Source organism: Falco biarmicus, chromosome Z (assembly GCF_023638135.1).
Source record: "Falco biarmicus isolate bFalBia1 chromosome Z, bFalBia1.pri, whole genome shotgun sequence".
Taxonomy (NCBI): domain Eukaryota; kingdom Metazoa; phylum Chordata; class Aves; order Falconiformes; family Falconidae; genus Falco; species Falco biarmicus.
Genome location: NC_079311.1, coordinates 786,458 through 807,731, shown reverse-complemented (window position 1 = coordinate 807,731; position 21,274 = coordinate 786,458). Strand labels below are relative to the sequence as shown.

The 21,274-nt window shown below is 48.1% G+C and overlaps 1 protein-coding gene across 4 annotated transcripts in view; it reads right to left on the bottom strand.

Moving 5' to 3' along the window:
* LOC130142532 (paired box protein Pax-5) overlaps window positions 1-21,274 on the bottom strand; it is a 139,364-nt gene that overhangs the window by 54,819 nt on the left and 63,271 nt on the right. For 2 of the 4 annotated variants that reach the window (XM_056324665.1, XM_056324664.1), the window contains 2 exons: window positions 14,808-14,864; window positions 11,001-11,130 (listed from right to left, as the gene is read on the bottom strand). In XM_056324665.1, the coding sequence (XP_056180640.1) occupies window positions 11,001-11,130; window positions 14,808-14,864 (187 nt within the window). The remainder of the gene's footprint in view (window positions 1-11,000; window positions 11,131-14,807; window positions 14,865-21,274) is intronic. The other 2 variants (XM_056324667.1, XM_056324666.1) reach the window with 1 other exon arrangement.

Genomic DNA, 21,274 nt, shown 5'->3' with positions numbered 1-21,274 from the left:
GCTCAAAATCAGGCACCCTGTACTCTGAAGAAATGCCAGTGACATTTTCTTTTTTCCACTGCATTTTGCTTTATGTATTTTCTGTTGTTTGTTTTTTTTTTTATTACAGTTCAACATTTTTACGAGAGATTACTTCAAAACCTGAAATTCACACATTTTTGGCCCCATGTAATACAAAGTCATAAAGAAACAATGGTCCACTATAAAAAAAGGTCCAAATGGGTTTATAAAATCTCTATTCATAGATTACACAGTGTTTTCCAGGGCCAGAACCACAGGAAGAGCTCTTTCAACACAGAGAGTAGGAAAAATGAGCAAGAGCTTTCCTTCCTCCCCTGCAACAGAAGACATTCCCCTTCTCCCAAAACATGCTGCAACATCACTAAAACATCCAGGCCCTTTGGCTTCCTCTCCTCTGGTTCAGCAATGGGCACTTTTGCCAGTTCCTGACTGGGAACAGCAAGGAGCTGTCGGTGGCATGGAGCTGTGAAGAGCTCCGGCAGCACCAACTCATTCCCCGTCCTGGCTCTACACCCAAGCTGTCTCTGCTGGCCTCCTGGAGACCACGGCATGAAGTTGGGGAGCCTGCCTCCTTGAGGGCCCCTCCTCGGAGCCAAGCCTTTCAGGAAGCTGCTCAGCACCTGGAGGTAGCATCACCCACCAAGCTTGCTGTTCATGCAGTTTTGGACACTTTATATTTTGCAGCTTTTCTTTCTTGAGTCTTCCTAAGTTTCTCTTCTGAGATTTCCAAAAAAAGAAAAGACATGATTTCTAAGTGACAGTTTGACAGTGGGAGCTGATAGCAGACAGCAAGAATCCTTGTGGCACGCTCTCCATCACCTGGCAGTGCACACAGCCCCCAAATTGTCTCTGGTTTACTATTCCCTCTGCTCACTTCCCAAACTGCCCCTCTGACAATTCAGAATCTCCCAGCTGGTTTGGTATCAGATGAGAAGTGACTCATATTTGGCCAGCTAAGGTGGTGCAGCAAGTTTGGAGGTATCTTCAACCACTGTCATCAAACCAATTACCTCATCCTAGAAACGGTATGTATCTGTAGCCTGACTCAGACTGCCACTAGATTTTATTTTTGTTCGTGCATATGCACAGAAACCAACACATTGCTCTGCCCACCTCGAAATATCATTCTGGTGCCTTGCGCAGACACTCTCAGATGTTTTGCTGTTGTTGCAGGCCAAAAAAAAAAAATAATCTGGAAGCATTTATGCTAACTGGAGTGGTTTGCTTTCTCTTTTTTTTCTTTTTTCTTTTTTTTTCTTCTTAATTTCCTATTTGGAAATCTATGACAGATTTACAGCATTTCTCTGGCAAGGAAAAATGCTGCCTGTGGCCTGAATTGGCCATTAACGCCCTAAAAAGCAGCAAGGCAATGAGGCGGCGAGCCACCCCGCCGGCTCCGGGCACCCAAAGCCCTGGCTGCCGTGGTGGTGGCGGCACAGCTGTGGGTGAGCATCCCCAGGACCCACACACACCAGTGGGAGATGCCGCAGGTGGAGCTGGCAGGGCATTTTCTACCCACCTGTGCTCAGTGGGTTTGATGTCCAGATCTTATCTGAGTGTTTCAGAGGGGGTGAGCACCAGACGAGGCTGCTCGGTGTGTTTGCACAGCAAACCCCAGCCCCGCCACAATCAGGACCAGCACGGGGGTACCAGAACCCTCTTGTCTTAATCCTCCTGCCACGGCTGCTCGATTTGAAATTGTATTTATTATCCATACCACAGTGGTATTAGGGGCAGGGGGAAACAGATTTAATTAATTAGAGATAGCAAAGTCCTTAAGTAAAAGATGCTATGTAAATGCAAATTGTTATTATACATGCTTTGCACCAAAACATGTTTACCATAGTTAAATTCAACATTTAAATCCACAGCCAAACTCCCAACAGAGTCAGGCTGTACATCATCAAAAGAGGCAGTTAATAGCTTGGGTCTTAGTGGGGTACAAGTGGCCTCGTTTGCTTTCTCAAATGCGCTTGTTCTTTTTTAATGGCAAGATAAGAATTCATAAAAATGGAAAAATTCAATGGTGTTTTCAGTTAGACTCTGTCCTATCATTAAAAATGACACTTTTGTTTTTCAGATTGGCTGCCTTTCCACGGGAGTTTATGTGGCCTTTTTTCAAGTCTTTAACATGACAGGCCCTATGGGGAGTGACGAATAGATTATTGGAAAATGCATCTGCACTTTTATCTATTAAATGTAGAGACTAAGCTGTAAATCTAGCATTATGCTGCACTAGAAACCAGCCATCTACCAACACCAATTTGCACTTCAAAACAGACCCACAGAAATTAAAAGTATAATTTGGTGATAATGTTTAAACACTGAACAACATTTCCACGTAAAGAGATTATATGACCAAAACGTAACGGCCTCAGAAGACCTTTTGTTATTGCTATTATGATTAGCCAACAAAAAATTTAACAAAGCATTTTTCCAGAAGAAAAAGCAATTCCAACAAAACCAAACCCTTTCTTTACTTTCTTCAAGACTGTGTGGATTTTATGGAAAAAAGAGAGGGAAAAAGGAAGAAGGAATTCTGAAAATGTTACATTACTCTCTATTTCAGACAGTTCGAACTGGTAGTATACACTGTTCACTTTGAAACTACTTTTCATTAAAAAATTGCAAATACTGTTTACTTGGAAACAAAAATAATCAAAATCCTTTCATTCAGCTAGTGAAAACACAGCTGTAAAACTGTTGCTGACCCATATTTCAGCAAACATCACCCGGATAACGATTTCCTCCAGGACTTTCATCCAACCCTCCTTCCCCTCTGGGGGGCAGGTCCATCCCACCCATGCGGGTCTGTCTGGCTTAAGCTAAGTGCTCATTGCTCCCTCAACAGTCCTTGGAAAGAAACAGGTACCCTCTGATGCAGATCCCTAATTTTATATCCAAAAATGCATGGAATAAGTCATGTCCTGCAGGTGCACTCTCCTTTCCACCTGGAGATCTTGCTCTAGGGATGACCAGCCACTGACCTCATAAAATGGTGAGGAATCAGTGAAGAGAGTCCCCTGCCACATCATTCTGAAAATGCAAAGTAGCAAATGCATTTAAGGGTCAAATAGAGTTTCCTAATGAAACCAGGTTCTTTCATTGTGGTCAGCAAGACCTGGAACTTCACAACAATAAACAAACCACAACTGCAGAATCAACCAGATGGCTTCATTTTTTAATTTTTTTTTCACTATGTATATACACTATATATATATATATATACAGCAAGAATACATATATATATATATATACACAGCAATAAACAAATAAAATAAACATCCTCTTTTTCCCCCAGGAATCGCCAATGGCAGATTTCACAATGCATTTCCCAGCATTATTAAGGCACTTTTGGACTTCAGATGAAAGAAACATTGACCCTGTACTACATTTCTTCATCTCTAAAATAGCTGTCTTCACAGTGATCATAAGGCATGCAAGTAAAAGTGAAAAGTCCTGTTTCACTGCACATTCCTCAAAGGCATGTACTGGGAATCTTATTTTTGCTCCTGAGCTTCAGGTTATTGTTTCTATTGCACACAAAAAAGTACTTGGTTGTCTCAGATCACCATCAAAACTGGTCCATGAAAGGCAGATCAAACGAGGCCTACGCCGAAAGAAGCAGCCCTTTCTTAGCTCCTTCCAGCACCAGAAGAGCACTGCTTATCAGTTAAACATCTGCCTTCAGCTTGGCAATAACAAAGAGAAGGTAAAACTTCGAAAGAAGCGGTGACTTGGTTTTGATCTGGGACGAGCATCCAAGAATCCTGCCAAGCCATGGCTGAGGAGGGCAGCATCTTCCCTCAGGATCTACGTGGACCTTCACCAAAGGGTTCAGCCCATGACAGTTTCCCACCTTAACTATCCACACTGATTAAATACTCTACCTAGACACACACACACCTCACCACACACCACGCCTGCAGCTTCTTACTAAGACTAAACTCTTGGTTTCCCTAGCGCGCCCCTCAGACACTTAATATCCAAAGCCACAAAAATAAATAGGCCAGATTCCAAGCCGCGTAAACAGCGCCGATCTCCCCTCTTCTCCTGACACTCTCTCAGCCATTCCCAGAGGGACACAGCCTTTACAGCGTTCATCAGAGAAATCCAGTCAGGTCAAGGATCCCAGGGAAAGCTTTCACGAGCTGGTATATTTGCTGGGTGGGTAGAGAGCCAGGGATGAGGAAGAACAGGGGAAAAAAAAAAAAAAAAAAAAAGAGGGCAGGGGGAGCGGGGGGTGGGGGGAACAACCACCAAAAATCCCAAATGAAATGAAACCAGCAAAATATCCATCCTTTCTTCCATGTTTTGTGGTATCTAAAGAATGTTCTGTTAAACACATGTACAGATAGAGCAAAATAAATGGACGAGAAACTTTCCTCCCCCACCTACTCCACTTTCAGGCACATCCCACTACAGGCAGACCCTCAGAAGGTACCAGTGGTCCCAGCTCCATAGACTGCAGACGGTCTAGAACCACCTGGGCACAATGCCACCAAAGAAACGATGACACACAGCTCCTACCCAGCAATATGGAAGCACCGTGCCTCTCACAGAAAGAGTTTCTGAGGTTAGAACGCAGCTCTGGAGTTCATCTAGTCCAACCCTCTTGCTCAGAGCAGGGTCACCAGGACCATGTCAAATCAGGTTTTGCACATCTCCAAGGATGGATGCTCCACAGCCTCTCCGAGCAACCTGTGCCAGTGTTTGACCACCCTCACGGAAGAAAGGTTTCTTCTCATGTGTAAGAGGAGTTTTCCATGTTTCAGTTTGCGCCTGTGGCCTTCTGCCCAGTCACTGTGCACCATCAAGAAGAGTTTGCTTCCATTTGCTTTGCTCGCCCTCCATCACGTACTGATGCACACGGAAGGCTCCCTCTGTGAACCTCCCCTTCCTAAGTCCAAACACTCCAAACTCTCGCAGGGCACGCCATCACCACTTCCAAGCATGCATACGAAGTTTCTGGCCCCCTTCTCTGCATCCTTCTGCACAAACTGCTGCATCTGCCAGCTGCTCCCACTCTTGCTTTCTGTTCGGTGCACTCCAGTCCTGCCCCTTGCAAAAGACCCCTCCTTAGCATCAGCTCAAAAAGGCCTTGACCCTGCCTAATCGAGGACTGCAAGGACTGCAGTGCCACCATCTCATGCTTAGCTTCGGAAGTGACCAACAATATCTGCCATTCAACAAAACCCGGCGAAACAGCAGCTCACAAATAGCAGTCACAGCACAACGGAAGGAACAAAGCAGGACGATGTCAGGAAACAGACTGAGCACTCCTAAGAAAAAACATGCTGAGAGGCTAGCTGAGGACCGTGCATTACAGCAGAACAGTAGCAAGAAACAGCTCATCTTTTATCTGATTTCAGCATTTTCATTTTCCTAACTTACACGAACTTGACAAAATACCATAGAATCATCAAATCATCATAGAACCATCGAGTGGTTTGGGTTGGAAGGGACCTTAAAGAGCAGCCAGATCCACCCCCGCTGCCATGGGCAAGGACATCTTCCACTAGACCAGGTTGCTCAAAGCCACATCCAGCCTGGCCTTGCACATATGTAAAATACAGAGAATATGCAGGAACATGGATGGTTAAACATACTGCTGTTGCCTGCATTAGCCAGAAACCCGTGCCTTCTGTGAAGAAATTACCGGGCATAATACACTGCACCTAAGGTGCTGGATGCATCCACACTGAGGAAAAAGTCAACCTGATCTTTCCAGGAGTGGAGGAATCTGCTCAGCCAGATGCATTTGCCCCACCTGCTCTACGTTCAGTTCAGCCTGAAGTCTGGGATCCATTATGTCCAGTGGCTGAGCCCAGCAATGCAAGCCAGAGCAGGTAACTTAAGGTGACAGCCACTGAGAATGTCCCTCCTTCCCCATCCCTCCAGATGACAAACTGACCCTGCTCCTGGTTTCATTCTGTTTCTTCTCACCTTTTTGATGGGAACAGAAATGTGCAGGAAAAGCCAAGGCACTTGGCCCTACAGGAGCACCATCTCCAGGGCCGACCTCGTGAAGGAGCACGTAAGGTAACACACCTCGTGTGGCGTGGTTACAAGGCTGAGTGCAGAGGATGAAGAATAACCTGCCCGTATTTGGCAGAGCCTCAGCCTCTCCCTGCACGGGTGTGTAAGCTGCAAAATGCACTGCGAGTGCCCTGGCAGCAATGAGGAACAGCGGGTGAGCAAGGGATGACGGAGATGCCCCAGCATGGGAGGGGACCAGGCTCCGCCACTCCCAACACTTGCCAGAGGAACAAAAGCAAAGCCCGCTGCCAACGCTTTGCTCTGCGCCGCTTCTTTTAACAGAGCGATACAGAGTTCGCGTCAGATCACCTGCTCCGGTGAAACGTGCTTCTCTGGCTGCTGTGCAAGGCTGGCCGACAGCTGCTGCTGGCTCTGCTAATGCAAACTGACTCTGCAGCCAGCCGCAGCCAGGGCTGCCCACAGGTTTGTCAATCTGCCCTCAGCGCCGTGTCGGAGAGCCACGCAAAGGTGTCAATTTAGCATGACTTTGTCCTCTCAAAGTGATACCGACCACGCTGAAATCAGCAAGCTGGAGCAGGGAAAACGCACCTGCAGGTAATTAGTAACAATCACGGGATGCTTGGAAACTGCTGACTACAGCAGCAATGAGCTGGGCACATGTCATCGGCTTGTAAATGGAGAGAGCACTTATGGACTGTGGCAGCAAACAGTAAGGGAAGGTTGTTTTTTTAAAAAGCTTAATATTTAATGTGGCACAAAAATGATGCAGAGAAATCGAGTGGTTCTCTAATCAGAGGTTTAGCTGGAGCTGGTGGATGAAGCGGTACCAAAAATTGTAACTAAATTTCGCCTTAGGCGTATTCTAGCAGCGAGTACTGGCACAATTGCCAGTATTTAAGCAATTCTTTCACCTTCAAGAAATATTCCAAATGTTTTGATCTACCAGCTTGCTAAGAAATAGAAACACTTTCTACCAACAACTGCACAGAGGCTCTTTTGCATGTCGACCCTCAACATTGCTTTGCCACCCACACCAGAGCCCAGCAACAAGAACAATGGAAGACCGTGATAATAATTCCCTTAAGACCTCCATTCTTACCTTTATTTGCATTAAATTCTTTTACAATCTCTCTTACAGACTTAAGGCTAACAAGATGAACTAGACTTTGGTTTCTTCGCATACGGCAGGGCAGCCCAGAAAGTCTCCACAATTTCTCATAAAAACTGATTAAGCTTGAACAGCAGATACCAGCTATCAAAAGGACCTAAGTGTTCTTGGCTCCAACTTCTCTATGTCATATTTCAAGTTCTCTGCCTCTAAAAGGTTTTTCCTCCCTACACCCACCAACAGCCCCACTCTGTCACACAACCACACGTTCACAGCTCTGCTTCACACACACTGGCAGAGTTCCTGATACAAATGACATTTCCCACCAACAAACCATTCTGGATACTACGCCTCGCTTGCCAGTGTTTTGAGCAGCTCTTGGTCTCATTACAGTGAAGCTGTTACGAAAGTGTTTATGATCTGGAATGTCAACTGAGAAGTCAAGGTCAGCCTCTGAAGCCAGTAGAGGCTGGTAGCCACCAGACACAGACATTTTGCAGAGCTTTATCCAGTCTCCCCTCACTGTGACAGTTGGAAATACACTACGTAGCATGACTGAAACAAGTCGTCCCCCAAGGCTTTCAGTCCCCAGCTCTGAGTTTGCCTGGATGCACTATGGGACAGAGTGCATGGAGTGAGGAATAATGGAAACCTCCAAAAAGGGTGCAGAAATTAAAAGCAACCCAACTTCATGAATCTCAAGAAAAGACTGGAGTTTAAGTTGGCCATCCCTCCTCCAACTGAGGAGCAGTTCACAGAAGAAATGCTATCATGGATGCTCAGGCTCCCGCCTGCCAGACAAGGGGCTGAGGTTCAGGACCTAACTCTGGCAGGACTTCTCTTATCAGTCAGTGCCTGCCCACCAAAGCTGGGCTGATAAAAAGCTAACCTTCTTCCAGGTGTTGCCTTCCTTACCTACCATCTACTCCCACCCGCCCAACCCAGCGCTGGTTTAAGAACACTAAACCACTGGATTTTACCACACCTTTGGTTAGACCACAGGCAACAACACAGTTCCCAGCAGGAGGAGCGTGTGAAGTGTTAGCAAATGTTTGCTGGACCTCGCACTCATAACCACTGTCATGCATCACTGCCCAGCTCCTGATTTTCAGTGATACTACAGGTGAAAGGCCTGTAGCAATATGCACCTCTTGGTTACACAGGAAAAAGGGTCAATAAATGCATCTCCTCTTCCAAATCCCCCGTCCCACCAAGGGAACAGGGTCAGAAAAGAGGCATGACGGAAAAAACGAGTTCGTTCTGGATAGAAGTCCGTCCGGTTCTATGGCGAGAAGTGCATCACCTAGCGTGCCGTCTCTTACATGCTTTGCACATGATAAAATACGGCTTGCTGCTAAAAGTTTCCTGCCCTTGATGGTCTGCACACCCCCTCAGCTCCTAAGGAAAGCCGCGGGGTAGGAAGCATGACACGGACAAATAGTGTGTGCCCAGCACCCTGGGGCCCAGATCACGCCGGGGGCTCCTGGGCGTTCCCAGAGCACAAGCAGCACTAAAGAGTTGCTATGGGTGTTATGGCATGAAAAGTGAAGAACACAGTCAGTGTCCTCCGAAAATACATCAAAAGGCATAGGTTTTAAAAGGGTTTTGATATTCTCGTGTAAATCTGTTTTATGAATGCAGGCGTTCGAAAACTCTACAGCAATATCAAATCAAAGATATAAATACCTACTGCCTTGAAAAACGTGTTCTGTTATAGCTCTCACCGTGTCACATTTAAGACCAATGGCAGGTTTTTTCTAGACTTGCTACTCATAAAGTCTGCTCCATGTTTTCGAAGAGCCCTAGTAAATCGAACACTTGGAACTTTTGCTAAAGTGTAGGTAGTATCACAGGGAGAACCTATGCAAAACCTATACTGAGCTCCACAGCGTCACTTTTGTAGTCAGTTTTGCTCTAACGAATGTGATCCGTCACCTCACCGAAGTCTAAGGAAGTAGTCACATAAGAAGCACAAGTGCTTAAACCAGCAAAAAAGAATGAGCACTGTTGCAAAACAAGAGCTCTTGGATGAACCTCGTTTTGGCCAGATGCAGATCTTGGATATGCAGTTCTTTAGAGGAACACGGAAAGGAGGAAGCATTCAGCTTCTCAATCATCTTCTTGCCTTCCTAACTTTCACCCCAGGATAATGCAGCTCAGCAATTTCTTGCTATTTTGCCTCTCCCTCAAGACACAGCTCCCATCAGTTCCAATCCTGCACTGTGATCTGTGCATGCTCCCAGCCGGGAGAACCCCAGAAAGTGATGCCCACAGCATCCGCTTGTGCAGTCCAAGGTGCTGCTGGGCTGTGCTCATCAGCAGAGCACAAATGCCTCTGGCAGGACATCAGCTTTATCACAGGGCCACAGACTCAGATGAGCAAGAGACAAACACCCAGAAGATGAACAAAGGGCAACAGGCCACTTGTGATGTGCTGAAGCAGCCTAGGTCTTTTGCAATGAGCAGCACTTCAGGCTTCAAAGAAAGATGCAAGGAGCTCCAAAGCAAACAATTACAGAGTAATTTGCCTTAGAAAGACATTTCTTTTGAATTTTCACAGGCTGTATGGGTGGCTTATGACCCTAAACGTCTTCCTGCTTTTGTATTTCTTTTAGATTCTATTTTGTGCTTTCTGTATCTATATACGTATCTATATTCCCTATCTCTGTAACTATGCTCTATCTCCCTACCTGTTATAAGCCACACATGTCCAGAAATCCCTCTTTCTGTCCATCCAGCCACCCCTAGACACCTTTCTTGTCTATGAGCCTACCACTTGAACCATCCACCCAGTACCAGACAGGTAATTTCTCGACATCTCTGCCCTCCCACTTCAAGGTAAAAATATCTATTTTCTTACGGTTCATTCTCCGATTTCTCTTCAATAGTCTTAACATTTTGGCAAGAAGAGCCAAAGACTGACACCATGTTGGGTTACATCAATTTTCTAACATTCATTTTGAAAACTGCTCTCCTGCTAGCTGAGATTGTAAAGCTTTCAAGGTATGATAGTACTATACTAAAAACAGCATCACCTTCCCTTTTAGCAACAAAATAAACCAGTATATCCAATCTTGGGCAAAATGGAGAAAATCCAACGATGAAATCTGCACAGGTTAGACACAAGGATGGAAGTAAACACATACGTGAAACCTACATCCTTAAATTTTAAAATCCTTTTTTTCCAATTCCCACAATTCATCTGGGACACAACATTGTGATTTTCTTACCGTTTGGGTAATCTGCTTCCAAGCACTGGGGTCAGTCCCAACTAACTAGGTGAGCAAAGCATTCATCAAATTCTAGCTGTGCCTTAACTCTCACCCTATGCCTGCTAAATAAATGCAGATGATGCTGCACTCCTTGAACAAACCACCTTTGCTTTTCATTTAAACACTTGGCCTTGCTGCACAATTACAGTTCCAGAAACGGTAGAAAACACAATCATTTGTAGGAATCAAAAGCAAAAAAAAAAAAAAAATCAGGCTAGTTTGAACTGTCATAAAAACCCTATCCAGCCAAACATGCCGGGCACTTTTATGAAAAACAAGCAACAAAGCCCAAAAGCAGAGGCAGGCATTTCACTTTTTGGTTCCATGTTGGTACTCAGGACGCAAGTTTGGGGTGGAGGCACCTGTCCCTTCCTGCACAAGAGGGATGGATGCTTCATCTGTCAGCTCCAAGTGAAGGCTACTAGTTTATACAGGCCATACACCTGACTTGCAATAGAGCTGTATGAACTCACACTTAAAAAGAGTCTGTCTGAGCAAACGACTGTGCAGCTGATAGAACTCCTCCCTGAAGGGCATCACGCTGCACTAAGCACACTCGCACACTTCACACCACCTATCAGCGTTGTAAAATTGCTTACCTGCGACAATAGGATATGACTGAGGCCCAGGAACGCTCGCTCCCAAATCTGCAGAAGTAGGGCTGGTTATATTGGCCTTCATATCATCTAATCCACCAGCTAATGATGCCATGGCTGAGTATTCAGTTGCCTAGAAAAGGAAACAACAGGCATTTTAGCAATAACAAATTTGCTATTCAAGAGCTTTTGCCCGTATGAGAAAAAGTAGATGCAATGTAGTACTCAAAAATCCTTTGCTCAGTCAGCTTTAAAGGTGACACACATTTACACAGGGCTGTTAAACATTCAAAATGCTCAATAAGTGGGTCTGTGGTTAACACCAATGTTCTCAGAGAACACCAAAATGGGCTTTCTTTATAAAACCAAAGCCAAACTCATGAACAAGTAACAAGGCTTTCCTTAAAGAGGAAGTTTTGTGTAACTGGGCGCTGTAACTGCTGAGTGCACGTTACTTGCTTGTTAGAGAAAAAATGTTCATGCCGGTTAACCTGAAACCTCCCGATTTCAGGGGTGGCACCTGAACAGACATGCACTAATGAGCAGTTGGAAACAGGGTGTCCCATTTCCCCCCTTTTTTTGGGAATGCTGCATTTCCTCATCATTTCACAAGAAACAAAGTTCACATAAATGAGTGTTTGCTTGCTTATGGATGGATTTTTAGCCAACTGTTTCTATGTCCAAATTACTTAAAACTAAAATCACCTGACTGGTTTAAGGATGCTCTCCCATCTCACATGGGAATGTTCTAATCTCATTAGCTGAAGCTACAGTAAGTGAGCACAGGTCCTCAGAAATCAGACTAGTTTTGTCCTATAACCCTGTAAAAGTCCAGGTAGATCTGGCAGTCTACAGCAGGTGAGGCCAATCCATACATTCAAAAAGACTCCCGTATACATGGCACAAAGCTCATCTTCATTTGCCTTTTTCCATGATTTCTTATTGTCAGGATCGTTCACACAAAACTGGGAAGCTTCTTCCTTTCAAAGTTCTCCCTTCCCTGTTGCTGTGTGCGCTTTACGTTTTAATCCCTTATTTGTGAGATTGTAGTCCTGCCTGTAACAACTGGAGGATGACGACTTCGAGTGAAGAACAGTAACAGGAACAGACAAACTGAAGAACAAGCGCTCCCAGGCTGATGCCCATTGCATTTCTGCAAAGTCAATTCAGAAGCTGTGCAGACTGAAGCAATGTAGGGGAACCCCAGACTCCCTGATTTTTTTTGAGTGACCAAATAAAAAACGTAACTTGTTGGGTATTTAAAGAAAGAAAAGCTGGTCTGAGTGAACACATCTTTCTCGCTCTTCCCAGCACACGATCTGGTATTTGCCACAAGCTCAGCACTTCAGGTCAGACATATCAGTTCGTGTCTCTGTTGCTCAGTTCTCACTCCATCAGAAGTTAATTTACGTGGATAACCCTGTATTAGCAGGCCTGTGTTCGTACACATACTTCTTCTGAAGATGCAACCTGCGAGAGGCATGAGTACACCCTGTGACCTCGAAGGATCCCCCATACAAACCTCTTGCAGATGAACACATCAAATAGATTTTGCCACAGACCAGTTGCTGGCCATGCTGTCCCTTCACCCGGCCCACAGGTCAGCACTACAGGGTCCTCTCGGTCAAAGGTTTCTCAGCCACAACCCATCTCCCCCATGCTCCTGCCCAACCTTTGCATTAAACTTGACCTATTCCTCAGCCACTCCAGCTTCTTCCCCCTCCGGTGCCGCCCATGCCTCCATGCAGCCCTGGCCTTCGTGCACCCAGCCCCTTTCCTACCAGCGCTGCCTCAAAGACACGCATGCCTCTGCTTCAGCCCCACTGCTGCACCTTGGAAAGGACAGCCCTTGGAGCATCCCTCCGCTGTGGAGGATGCCAGCAATGGTCCCAGCCTTCCTCCTTCCCACAAGTGCAACCAAAGCTCCTTCTTCTCATTCTGCGGCCTACCAAGGTGCGTTTTTCAGCCTTCCCACACCACTCCATGCTGCACCTTCCCCCTGTGCTGGGTATACACACATGCAGTGGCACCACTGGGGGTTTTTTCACTCCCCCAAGCCCTGATCTGAAAGACACTGGAGGAACAGCATGGCTGCAGCCCTGCAGAGACATCCCGGACAGCTGGCGATGCACGAGTGGCATGGGATGGGACTGTAGCACGGCAAAGGAAAACGCTGCCCTTTCGTGCTGCTGTTCAGTATTTCTGATGCCTGGAGAAGAGCACACACCACTCCCTGGGGAAGGATGCCTGATGTCACCTCTGCTGCTGTAAGAAAGCTGTAACCACACCGTATCCAGACTAGAAAACCTCTTTGTATCCTCCCGCAGCACCCCAATCCACCACTCCCCACAGGCAGGGTGCGAATGTGGCTTCCAGCTTACGAAGGGGCAGCTGCTCACTTGTGATTTGGGAGGGAGCATGCAGCTGTGCTGCAGGCTGGGTGACATTTGGGGCTGGTGCAGGGCGTGCACATCTGCACCCACAGTCCAAAATGGCTTTTAGGGCTGCCACTCCTTGCAAAAATCCAGCTGGAACCAGTGCAAGCCCTTGCCTGCAAACCCCAGACATGGGAGTCTGGAGCAGGCTGCAGATGTTAAAACACCACCGCTTGCTTCCCTTCTGGGGTCCGAGGAACTGACCTAGGAGGAAGCAGGACCAGGTCTCACTTCTCAACTGCGACGAGCTGGAAGCGCTATGTCAATAAACCATGAGCTTGGCCCTTCAAGCTCAGAGGGACCGACCCATTTCAGTAACAGAAACAAGCAGCTATTAAGGTGTAGCACACCCAATCAGGGGCCAGGATGGTGGTACCCCGTGTTCATCCATGTCACCTCGCTACCAGGAGATGAAGGCACATGCAGCGGTATGGCCCCAAAAAGCAGAACCACTTCTGCAGGCCGTAGGGACTAGAAGTGATACAGCTGCCCAGCACAGTGCGGAGGGAGGGTCCACAGCTGGGCAGCACTGCTGCAGGGCTCCAGAAGACAAGATGCATGGGAAACAGAGATTTAGGCTCCCTTCCCACTTTTTAGTCACAGTAGCCTGCTGCAAACAGGAGCTGCACCTCTTTTCCCAGAGGTTAGAATAGCGGTTTTCAGGGATTTTCCAGCTGCTTCCCTCTTCCCAAGGCAAAACTCTGCCTGCATCCCTCCGCGGAGCCACCAGTGACCAGCCACCAGCAGCCACAGCAACCACGCGCCAACCGCCAACAGTGAGGGGTGGCAGGGAGGTGAGGGCCAGCAGAAGGCACCTTCTGGCCCCCAAAGAGTGGGGAGCCAGGGGTGCAGAGCGGAAGAGTCTCTACCCCCTGAACTGACCAGTGGGCACTGTCTGCAGCCCTCCTCACCCCCGCGTCAGGACTGGGAGACCACAGCACCCCAAGAAGAAGCAGCAACCCTCGCTGGTGCCATGGGTCTGCAGCACCGGGTGTTCCCCTGCTCGCGAGGGGCACAGCGGCATCCCCTCTTCCCGCTCCCCCCAGACAGAGCTCATCCTTCCAGTCACCCCATCCAGAAGAGGGGAAGAAACCCCGGGGGGGAGGCAGCACTCATGGAGCAGCTCCTCACCTCGTGGGCCCATCGAGACCCTCCTGCCGACCCTCCCCAGAAGCCTCTCTAGCCACTCAGCAGGGGCAGCAGAAAGGGGTCTCAGATCTGGCTCCTCCACCGGTGAGCCGGCACTGCCGCCAGCGAGGAGCAGCCCGGGATGGATGGACATGGCCAGAGGTCCCTCCCCGCGCAGCGGGAAGCCTGACCTGCTGCTCAGTAGGTGAAAAAGCAAGAGTCGGGTGTTCAGTACCCTAGAAATTACCTGAAAAATGACTGCCTGCGGTTGTACCACGCACTGTCTCATCAGCATGGAGCACCACTGCCATAGCATGGAGGAGAGAAAACACAAGACACGTGAAACGAGGAATATAAAAAGGAGAGACCGAGAAGGACAAACCAAAAGGAGGGGCAAGCCAGGGTCTTGTGTGTTCCCCCTGCCCCATCCCGCTCGGCTCAGGTGGATGGGACCAGGGGGCCTGGCAGGGGGCTGGGGCTGGGCCTCCCAGCAGGCACAGCACCTGGCGGGGGGTGGTGAGGAGAGGGGTGGTCTCTGCATGCCCATGGGCAGCAGCACACTCCCTCTCACAGGCAGCGGGGTCTGCACGGTCCTTCCCCCGCCAGCCTTCGCTGCAGGGAGCAAATGGGAAGGTTTCTGCACTGAGTGAAGTTTCACATCCACCTCTACCACAAAAAACTTTATTTCTAAATATTAACCCCTGGGGCAGGGCAGGTGATGGGCAGACGGAGGGGAAAGGAGTGCAGGAGTGTTTGGGTACCATTTGCAAACAATCTCCATGGTGTGGCAGGAGGCAGGCTCTGCCATCTCTGGCTGCACTACAGCGAAGCGAGCGGTGAGACAGCCCATCACCGGCTTCACCCTGCGCTTTTCCTAGCAAAGATGCTTGACCATAACCTACCGAAAGGTCAACCCACCCTACATGTACAGCAATTTTCTCCTTGACATTTACCTGGAATTTTATCCCTAAGTGGCAGGCAAGACAGACGCACAGTGGGGAACAAGACCGCTCCCTGAAACAGCCTGGTCCTGGGATGCCAGTGTAGGGGAGCCCTGGGCAGCACCCCAACCCAGGCAGCATGAGGCAAATCCACCCCACTCCTGCTCTGTCCCTTTTACAGAGCACAGACCCTGCACCCCTCTCGAGGGACCACACAAAGCAAAGACAGAAAAGAGTGTCTGCTGCGCTGGGCAAGCGGTCATCAAAGGGAGCCAGCTGGTGCCCACTTGGGAATCACACGTGTTGCTTTTTTTGCATCTGCTCGGTTTGCCAAATCACACCTGCAAAGCACCAGGCAGGCATGAAGTGACACCTCTTGTGCCCTCCTGCTGCTGGCACAGCCAGCCCCAGCCCCGCAGCACTGCTCGGGATGCAGCAGCAGCGGCGGCGGCGCGACAGGGGCTCAAACCATCAGAGCAGTGTCGGGGCTCCGAGATTTGGTCTGCCTCCACACCGACCACGTGTGCTGCCTGCCCTCCCTTCTGACAGACACAGTGCTCAGAGCACCTTCGCTGCCAGAAACAGCGCTTCTCCTCTTCTAAGCCAGCCGTTAACCTCAAGTCTCCGGAAAGTGCAGTGCCGTCCCCCAGGTCACGACCACCAAGCCCACCGCTCGCTCCTCACGGCAGCAGTGAGCCACACCTCATATGTAATATCTCCAAGTCATTGTGTCGTAATACTTCAAAAATAATAAGTAAAGGCAGAAGAGGTGTGCACCAGGCAGGCTGTCTAGGGAAGCTCCCACCTCAAACTGACAAAGGGACGAAATTTGTAACATTAGCTATGGTTCAAAGAGCTTAATCCAAAGCAGCTCTAATTAATCTCCCCAGGCTTTCAGAAACCCAGCGCCACTTGCAGCTGCATGGGTACCGGTGCTGCTCTGCCTGAAATTTTATGGGAACATAAAATCCATCCTAATGCCCTCCTCCTCAGCCGCCTCAGATCTGGATGGGAAAGGCATCCGAAAACCTATATGTAAAAGCCACACCGCTGCCACCTGCCAGCAACCCCTCCGTTTCCTAATTTACGTGACATCCCCTGCACTGCCCACCACAGCCACTGAAACCAATTGTGCTCTGGAGTAAAAGCTATTTACACAGGTAAGTGGGCCAAACCCCAGTTTCTCTTTGTTATCAGCAACATTGGGCTCTTTGCTGTCTCACAGTGGCATGGAAGTTTGTTTTTGGTGGTGCAATGTTTTTTTCCTGGGCTTAAATGGAGTTATTTCTGAATCTCCCTTTCACAAAACATGTCTGTTGTTTTTTTTTTTAAATTAACAGCTGTGCTTTGTTTTGGCCCAAATCCAATTAGGATTGTGCACAGCTCCAGAGACTCCTCTGAAGATAGCAGGTATCAGATAGGGCACCCTGCCATGAACACATTTACCCTCATGCTTCAGAATAACTGACCTGTTTTTGACCCAGTCTTCAGATTATCTGCATGTGGGAAACAACATGCTACATTTTACATTTCCACAGTGCGATCCGTAAGTGGACGCAGGCATCTCAGATTTTTCCAAAGGGACACCCCCCCCCCAGATCCAATCTAAATGCCTCGAATTTACCTGTTGTTTTTCTTTTATACATATAAATAGCTGCATTTCCATTCGCTCTTTGTTTCTCATTTTCATTTTGTTCTAATATCTGCATGTAAATGTCTGAAAATAGCATCTGTAATTGAAGATTATGAAGTATAGCCAGCTCCTGACAGGCTGCTAAGGAAGATGGATTATCCTCATTTTTCTGTAAATTTTGTCAATTTTGGAATTCATAAGCTATCAACACTGATCAAAATGTGACCGCACAGCTGTGTCAAAGCGGACAGCGCGGTGGCGGCGCAGCTCCCGAGGAGGAAGGTTCTCCCCAGCCGCCCGGCCAGGGGCACGCGCTGCGGGAATCCTTCCTGGCTGCTCCACATATCTACATTCCACCCCTCCAAAAATAATATATATATATATATATATATATATATATATATATATATTCAAATAAATAAATTGAAAGTACGCAAATTCTCTGGTGCGCCGATTCACATCGCAAAGCGTAATTTATTGCATGTTCTCCCTTTTTATTTATCCCTAAGTAGTAAACACGATTTCCATTCAGGGGGTTCGTTATGTTCCACTCCTACCAGGCAATCACGGCACACTTGAGGCAATTGTTTAGCCTCTTCCTCTCAATTTTCCCATTACTGGGAGTAAGTACTGTTGGGACTCTTTAATAGCCCGACTGCAGCCCATATCAATAACAGATGAGGTTTAATCGTCCAACACAAAAATTATTTAGGCTCAGTAAGGACATTCAATGTCATTTGCATAATGGCATTTCTATCCTGAGCACCTAACCCATCGCGCATAAACAAGGCCCTGGGACCATAAATAATAATAAATCATGACGTCCACGCTTCTCTTGCTGTAATAGGAGCCTCTCTTTGTAGAAATTATTTCAGCGGGAAATGGGCACTGCAATTTTAAAGACATGTGGCATTGCACAGGACAGTAAATCACACCCGTGTGCACACACACGCACGCTCCAGCGAGGCTGCCTGTGGCAAACAACAAAACCCCATGAAACAGCAGCACAGAAAAAAGCCTGCACTTGCAGCTGCAGTTGTCCTTTTTTTTTAATTAGTAGTAGTAGTAGTAGTAGTATTAGCATTCCTTAGTCAGAGCTAGTACACTGAGAGCAACGGCTGAATAGCCTGCGTGGTATCCGGGGATGTGTACACAGGGACAGTGGCCCCGTAAGTCTGCCCAGTCCCTGGCTGGCCGTCCCTCGTATCCGTCAGTCCCTGCACCCCTCCTGGAAGGTCTGGTGGGAAGGTAGCAGAGACACGCAGACGCTTGCAGTTGTTTTCCAGCCAAGCCTCTCCCCAGCCATTGCAATCCCAGTTGCTCGGCTGAGCCAGGGCAGGCCAGCGGCCTCTCTTCCTCTGGTTTTTAAGCAGAAGCCTCCGCAGAAAATCATGGTAAGGCCATCCCAAGGGAGGTACACATCCTGGGGAGCTGAGGTGGGTTTCCAGATTTCAGCCTCACCAGGCCACCAGCAAGGACCTGGGATGACCAGAAACAGCATGATGGTGGTGAGAGCTGCCCTCTGGTTTTGACAGGATCTGCAAGTTTGTTTCATCATCCACGCATTTATCCTCAACAGCTCCTTCCCCTCTCAGCATCAATATTGTTCTGTTTCCTCCAGGCCACGGAATGAAATGACGACGCACCCCAGCTCCCACCCACCCTGGTCAGCACTGCTGACCCCTGCATGGGCTCTTCCCCCAATGTTTCCATGCCAGAAGCTCCCAGTTCAGTTTACTGAGGAATACAGAAACTGCACGATCCATTTTGCAGCAGCCTCCTCCCACTGCCGGTAGTGCTCACCCCATCCTGACAGCCGCACCACAGCAGGCTACACAGGCGTCTCCTCCCTGAAATGGCATTACCCCCAGCCCCCCCTCCAACCTCTCCTCTCCCAAACCTCCTCCTCCTCCTCCCAGGACAGCCCCCACCTCCTCCTCTCCAGCTTTTCCCACGGATTCGCACAGGGCGTTTCTTCTCTTCCCCTCCTTCCCACCCTCTCCTCCCATGGCTCTTCTCACCCCAACGCAAACTGATCGATCACCTTGATGCTCTGTGGGCATCCTTCACCATCCCACCTGCAACGCTAAAAACAAGGGCACCCCAATTAAAACAAAGCATAAGACACCCAATTGAAATACAGCAAAATGAAACAGAGCATCCCACCCTGGTGGAAAAAAGCAGTTTGCTTTTTGTAAACCCAGCACAACCCCTTTGTGCCACTCATTGCCACAAGATATTGCTAAGACCCTCTGCTTCTCAGGAGAGGAACTGGACACTTCCACCCGCAACATTAACAATTTCAGCCACAGGAGGAGGGCAAATGTATGATACTCCATCACAAGTGGCTCCACTGCTTCCACCCAAGCACCTGGCACGGGTAAGCAGGGACAAAAACACAACCAGCAGCCCGGTCAAGTATTTCCCTACAGAGAAATATGAAGCAGAAATATGAAGGCACGCTGGGAATACGCATGAAGTTTACATCAATACTGCCAAACCTTCAATCCATCCTACTGACAGCTCCCACGACTTCAGAAGTCTTGTGCAAATTTGCAAGAACTTTTGTATTTCTGTAACTCTTTCAGACCAACTATCTGAAGGTGTTTCACGAACGCCTTCTAAGAACTGTTTGATAACACTCTCTGTATCATATTATGTATCATGTACAATAAACTGGTTTTAAAGGAGCACCCCAGGCAGCATTTACGATGGACCAAGCCTCCCGAGTGGCCACCGCCTCTGCAGTTGCTGCAGCTCTGGGTGCCGCAAATCTCTACCCAGGCGAAAGCCAACAGAGCAAGCCAGGGAGTTTTGCTGTGCTTTCTGGCATGTTGCAAAGTTCAAGCTGAATACATCCGTATCAACCCATAAACTCCCAAATTTCAGGGACTTTCAAAGACTGACAGAAACACACGTCCTTCATTTTCCAGAAGACTCGCTTTTCCTGTTGGCATCCCTGGGAGCCTGGTGACCCTACGGGGGTCAGGAGTCTTCTGCCTTCTATCTTGGGGGTGGCAACTTTCCCTACAATGTGATGTGAATTTCCCATCCAATCCCCAACGTGGAAAGGAGCTCAATAAAAAAACCCAAAAAACAACAACCAAATCGAACAGCACAACTTTTTCTTTCGTGTCTTCACCTATACCCAAGACTGGAATGGCAAGGACCACAATACTGCAAGCCAGTTTTCATTACGGCATGTTTACGAAAAAAGCCAAAAATACAAGGACAAAAACATTGTTCCTGGAAGATTTACGAAGCACTTTCTAGTAACAAGTCCTCAGGGATGTGGAGCTACAGAGGCAGGAGGAAGTGATCTCCATGGGGAACAACCCATGCGCTAACAGAGGGCAATGCAACTCCCCCAGCTTGGATCGCTCGGACAGGGAATTTTGTGCAGCAAACAAGGGTGCCAGGGAGGGCTTTGGAGGATACAGAAGTGTGAGGCAACCCTTCCCCTTCGCACACGCTGCAGGCATGCTTTGTGTGAGTGAAAACCCCAGGCAGGACAAAATGGGAAAATCTGGGGAATTACGTGGTGCTTTCTTTGCTGCGACAATGATTGAGAAGCTGAATGCTTCCTCCTTTCTGTCTTCTTCTGAGGAAGGGAAAAGGCCTCCTCAGCTTCAGAAAAAACACCTAGAAACATCAGAAATTGTCTGAACATAGGTACAGAAAATGAAGCAAAACAGGGGCAGGCTAACCAATGAGTATGGTACCTACAGGGTGCCTACAGGGTGGTGGTTCCACGTAAAGAGACTGTCTAATGACACCCACAGCCTGCTGCTGCTGGAGGCTCTGGACATCCTCCCTATCATGAAAGGCTCCAGCGAGGGACCTTCTACACAGAAAAACCATCAAAGAGCCCGAGTTTCGGCGAAACATTTCAGGTTTTATCAAAAACAGGTTCAGGCAGACATGCTGCTGTCTCAAGAACCATCATTTTGCCGCTCAAACGTCAGCTGAGCTGGAGACACCCCGGCACAGCACATGCAGTAAAACATCACGATGAGTAAAGAGCGTCAGACAACCAGAAGGGAACCCACTGCAGGTATGAGCCGAGCATCTCCCCCCACCCTGACAGCTGCCCCCGTTCTTATGCCAGAAGTGTATTTGGGGTTAAATTTTCAATTTTTT